Source organism: Pygoscelis adeliae, unplaced genomic scaffold (assembly GCF_000699105.1).
Source record: "Pygoscelis adeliae isolate BGI_AS28 unplaced genomic scaffold, ASM69910v1 Scaffold178, whole genome shotgun sequence".
Lineage (NCBI taxonomy): Eukaryota > Metazoa > Chordata > Aves > Sphenisciformes > Spheniscidae > Pygoscelis > Pygoscelis adeliae.
This window is the reverse complement of record NW_008825323.1, coordinates 3,731,667-3,737,277: the sequence shown is the minus strand read 5'-3', so window position 1 is coordinate 3,737,277 and position 5,611 is coordinate 3,731,667. Positions and strand designations below refer to the sequence as shown.

At 43.4% G+C, this 5,611-nt stretch overlaps 1 protein-coding gene across 1 annotated transcript in view; it reads right to left on the bottom strand.

Moving 5' to 3' along the window:
• RHOBTB3 (Rho-related BTB domain containing 3) overlaps positions 1-4,436 on the bottom strand; it is a 28,808-nt gene extending 24,372 nt beyond the window's left edge. The window contains exons 1-2 of the mRNA XM_009330311.1: positions 4,351-4,436; positions 3,967-4,186 (exon numbers count right to left, since the gene is read on the bottom strand). Coding sequence (XP_009328586.1) covers positions 3,967-4,186; positions 4,351-4,352 — 222 coding nt within the window. The 5' untranslated portion in view covers positions 4,353-4,436. The remainder of the gene's footprint in view (positions 1-3,966; positions 4,187-4,350) is intronic.
• Positions 4,437-5,611: the final 1,175 nt, after the last annotated feature.

The window sequence follows — 5,611 nt, the reverse complement described above, 5'->3', positions numbered from 1 at the left end:
GGGAGAATTAGAAAAAAAGTAATTCACAGAACACATTTTCAAATTTGCAATTAATGTATTTGAACATTAATAAGTGAGTCCCATGGAGGTCTGCAGCTCTGTGCAAGCCTCTGAGCAGGCACTGGCAAGCCTCCACCGCAGGTACAAACACAGCACAGCATCCATCCCTCTGCAAGTGCCGAACCCAGCACAAGGCACTCTCCAAAACCCAGCTGCTCTATTTTCTCCTTTTGTAACATTTCTGCTACCGGGAACATGATGCTGTCAGTGATTCTCTAGAAACTGGGCAGTTTTATAAACTAGGGGAAAAGAAAAAATTTCTGGAGGTATTGTTCCCTGGGAAAAAAAAAAAAAAACCACAACCAAAAAAACCCCCAAACCAAAAACAAAAACAAAATCCAAAACCAGGTGGCTCACAGAGGAAAAAAACTAAAAAGGACAGCAAGACCCCCAGCCCAGGACTGAAACACTCTCGTATCCTCATAGTACTGCTCCAAACAAGAGAGGAACGAACACAGGTAGGGGACACTCACAGTGAAGTTTTCATTCTGCCATTTCATTTCCAGCATCATAATTAAATGAATCGAAATATGAATTATAACTCCTACGCTATGATTCATTCTGAAGTTGAGGAAGATTCACTTGCCATCAGATATTACGAATTTTGTCTGCACTTTTTCTGCAGCTTTCACTTGTACATATGCAGAAGCATAACAAAATTCAGTATGAGGTGGCTGAAGTTGCAAACTCCACACCAGCCAATAAAATGGCAACTCAGTCCCCAAGACTGTCAAATCTGATATAGACTGCTAAATAAAACAACCTTTTCCAAAGCAAATCTTAAAATTCATCTTGCAAATTACTCCTTGTAAGTTACTAGCTCCCATACTGATGTTTACCCCCCAAAAAAATTAGAAAAACTGCAACATGCTAGTTCAACATGCTTTATGAGAGCAAAACTTGAGCATGCATTAGCAACTGATCAGCTATTAAAACCACAATATTCAGCATGGATGTTAGCACACATATACATTTTCCCTAGTTCTTTATATCTCCTTTCATCCTGGTCTGCATTTTTTATCAAAATGTTTTCCAGCCACGTGAACCACAAGGATGTTGGCCCACTTGCGCATCTGTCCCCTGCGAGCGGGAGATACCAGCATGCAGCTCTGCAAATGTAAGGCAGGACACAGCGGGCCATAGCGATATACCCAGTGATTGACACACGGAGATCAACGCGGTTTTGGAAACAGTGTCATTTTGCCCCCAGATTTAGAAAAGTCTGCGCCACCACTATCTCTACAACCCCGTGTCATCTGTGCAAATGATAACATCCTCCCCAAAGTCGGCACTTCCACCCTGCACCCTGCAGCTGCCACAGCAAAGAGCTTCTCACAACATGCTGCTGCTGTTTTGCATGTTGGCAAACATGAATTTATCCTTGTGATTTTCTAAGCCAAGCAATATCAAGGAGTATAGTACCCGCACAGGCGGTTAAAATATTTGTGGAGATGCTGTGTGAAAACAGTAGTCCCACGGCAGGTTGGAAACTTCGTTCTCCCATGTCCATCTGTAACATTTGATGGGCATTGCCTTGAGTAATCACGCCCAAGAAACCTTGCTTCCTAGCTCTCCAGTTTGGCAGCCACCTTCAGCAACCCTCAGCTTATAAAATACCGTGTTCTCACAGCAGCGCTGCTGCTGTTTCACCAACCACGTGCCCAGCAGGATGATGCCTCCATGGCAGCGTTCACTGCATGGTCCAGACCTTTCACATTTCTCCAACCCATCAGTCCATGAACACTTTGGCAGGTGCTGAGAAACCTTGCTGCAGCCTTTTCAAAGAGACATACAGTGCATAGTAAGATGCCCAATATCATAATATCATCAGGAAGAGTTCAACCGAAGACACTTGAGCTGTTGACCCCTCCTGCAGGCTCAAGAGAGTTGAGCAGTGTCCTGGGCTGACAAGACACGTGCAGCAGCAGACTGAAACACGAGCAAACACACCTTGTACCACAATCTATCTCACAAAAGAACCCGCCCATGCACTGGGGAGCCCTACCTGGTAAACTTGCATCCATGCTGCTTTTCCAGACTGATCGCTGTAGAGGACAAAGAGCCGTTTGCCACCCTTGAGTTTGGAGACTCACAGCTATCAGCGTACTCAGTTGCCACGCCTATGTCTAGGACTGGCTTGCCTTAATCATATGGATTTAATCTAGATCAGACACAAATCTCAGGTAAAATGCAAGTCTGCCTTTACATTATGCTCAGATGACAGAAACGGAAACAATGCAAGGCCCACCATACCACCACCTCTATGTTTCTGTAACGTGCAACAAGAACCTTCTTCCATGAAGAATATGACATGTTAACAACAACCGTACTTGAGGCAACGTCAGTCAACGCTTTGAACTGTCATGTCCCGTTTCCCCAGGCTACCAGAGGAACAGTCCTGAAAGGACCACCGTGACGTAGCTCAAGCATCCAGGCTGTGGAGAACAATCTTGTGCTGCCTAACCCCAACAAGGAGACAGCTTCACTCAGAACAAATAACCTCCTGCAGAGTCCAGTCCAGCTATCTGAGATGTCTTCTACTAAGCTAAAAGAGCCAATTGCTCCTCATCATTCCCGTAATAAATCTCCTGTCTCCTTTAGCTGAGACAGGAAGAAACAACAGGCCTCAGAAGCATAATGCTGCAGACAATTACAAGCTAGCTTTTCAAGGGCAAAAATGGTCAGGTCTCCAGAACTGAAGAACGTTGTTTTGTAGAAGAGCAAATGCAAACAGAACGACATAAAAACACATGAACTGCATCTCCAATCTAGGTCCTTTCTTCTGCCCTTCTCCAGCTATCCCTGCCTGCCTTCCCCCCTCCCTTACCCACCTCCAATCCTCTGAAACACCCTTTGAAGTCCTACAGCCTTGATTTATATTCAGGAGCTTTTACTCATTGCTGCGCTCAAATGACTCCAGCAAACTGCGCGTGCAGGTCACATGCGGCTTCAAAGATTAAAAACAGAATCCCCCAGTCCCTCTGAACCGGTGTCTGTAAGTGCCGCAGACAAAAAAGCATGAGAAACAGAGAACAGAAGGATAGCTAAACTGGATTGTTCCGTTTTAAGCTTACAAACTTCTGATCATGTATTTCTGGAACTGTCAGGGTTCCTACAGATTCCAAAAAAACTTTCCCTTAGAGGACTGCAAAAATCAATCTAAGGCTAGAATTATGGAGCTGAAACTGATTGTTTTAATTTCTAAAAGCTGCTAAGCTTGATTTTTTTTAAGGCTACTAAGTAGCCATTAAATATGTTTTAATTTAGATTATCAGTATCATTTCTTACATAATCTTTGATCTGCTCATACTCATAACTAAGTTATCTCACTTACTAACAAAAGTGCTGACAAACTGGAACAGTGCCAAAATCCTTTTTATTTACCTTCAAATAAAGGAAATAATGTTAAGATGTGACTATTCATTGTAACAGAAGTAAAATGACTCCATATACTGTATTTTGCAAGATATCAGGTCTTATAACCTGTCATTTTTCGAAGCTGGAAAACTGACTACCTTTTCATTTTTACAGAAAAAAAATATGTTTTGTTTAATTGTTGATAAATATTTGGGGACAGTGCTTATGATGCAGTGTCACAAAACAGGGGTTCCTGTTTGCCTCAGGATTACCTTCAACACAGTTTTCACTCAACAGAACAGTTGAAGATATCACCTTCCTACAGAGGAGGTGAGCAGCGGCTTGTTAATGAGAAACTTTCTGTAGCACCTTTGAGACATTGCAGCATTTGCCTGGTTACATTTTATATGCTTTTACTATTTGCAATGATTAAAATATGAATAAAATCCCACAATAATGAAAATAATTTAAAATTAGGATAAATTTTCATTTGATTAAAACAACTCACACTGTTAAGTGTGGTTAAGAAGATCGAGACTGGTCTCTTACCCAGACAGGACAGTCGTGTACCACCAGTCTGACATTTCCAAACACGCAGGCTTGATACTCGGTAAAAACTGGGTTTCCAACGTGACTGGCAGACAAGCTGCTGTCAATCTGGGAAATGAGAGCACTTCTCCCGAGATAGCTCCGGATCAGGCTCGGCTGCTGACTGTCCTCAGAAAACCCATCGTCTCTTTCATTCCCAAAAGCTACAATATTAACCGACCTAAAATAAAGTAATAAAGACAAAGCTGTGTTAACAAAGATGAAGGGCACGGATAAAAGAAAAAAAAAAAATCCCCTTAAATCAAAACTAACATATTAATCCTTCCGAATCCTCTTCCCTCCCTGGATTTTAACAGCCCCGGTAATCAACAGCAAAACACATACATGATCTCAAATCCAACAGCGGGATGAGAGCAAAGCGGAAAAGAAACCTGGAAACGCTGCTTGCATTACAAATCCCCAGCTTCTTGGATTTTTATCTGTTGGTGTCCACCTTCAGCCTCGCTGCTGCGACCTCCGGGGCTCCTGCCGCATTCCCTCGCCTGCGACCAGTCCGGCTAACTTGGTGCCGGCTGCTCCGGGCGATGGACTGCAGCCGCACGCCAGAGCTGCGGCAACAGCAGGCCGCCCAGGCACTGGTGGCTGCGTTACTCAGCAGCTGTAGGTGAACTCGAGGCGTAAGGCGAGCGGCCGGCCGGTCGGTCACGGCCATCGCATCCTGACGTCAGTCAGCAGGAGCACAGCACACGCAATGGGCAGAGCGAGCTGACGTTTCTGCAGAGCCAACACGGTGCAGCCAGGTCAGCAAAGGCAGACAAAGGCACTTGAGCAGAGCGGCGTCCGTCCCTGCGCGGGGGACGTTTGCAGGGCACGCTTCTGCTGACGCCCTGCAGAAGAAGGACCAACGTCGCGACACCAGGTCGCTGCCACAGCTCACCTGTGCCAGAGGAGAGACCTGCACCAAGGGACCGTCATAGCTGAAGGAGAGCAGTGGACAAAATCCTCTCTTAAAGTATTTTTTTTTTTTTAGGTAAATAGTATCTATTTTTTCAATATTAGGCTGATAATTTCTTAAATGCCCACACAGATTTTTCAGCGTCCGTGTGCTGTTTAAAGCACTGTTTTCAAAAAGGACGATCTCTAATTATAATAAAATAAACACAAATACCTGGAACCAAATCCATTCTAAAATGGCATGTTATCTGTCAGATACCACTATACACATCAGAGTAAAAAAAACAGAGTAAAAATATTTTAGGCACATTTCATGATAAACAGACACCCTCTTTTATGTGAAGACATGTTGCTGTTAATCCCACGGACAAGAACTCATTCAGCACAGGTCTTGATACGATTATCCACAGATTAACAGACCTTTGCCAGCAACAGTCCATCCGAGAAAGGTACTATTCCACTATTGGCAAACGTGGGAGATGACAACTGATGTCACTGCCAAAGTTTTATACCAATTTTGTATTGATTGGCCAGGCCATTTTTAAAAAGCATAAGCATTACTATGTATTGTATGCTAACAAAGTCAAGTATTACTTTTTATATTTTTATTGTAAATTCTATGGGACCTATTGAAAAAAACAAAAAACAAACATAAAACAAACCAAAAAAAACCAACAGAAAATTTACCAAC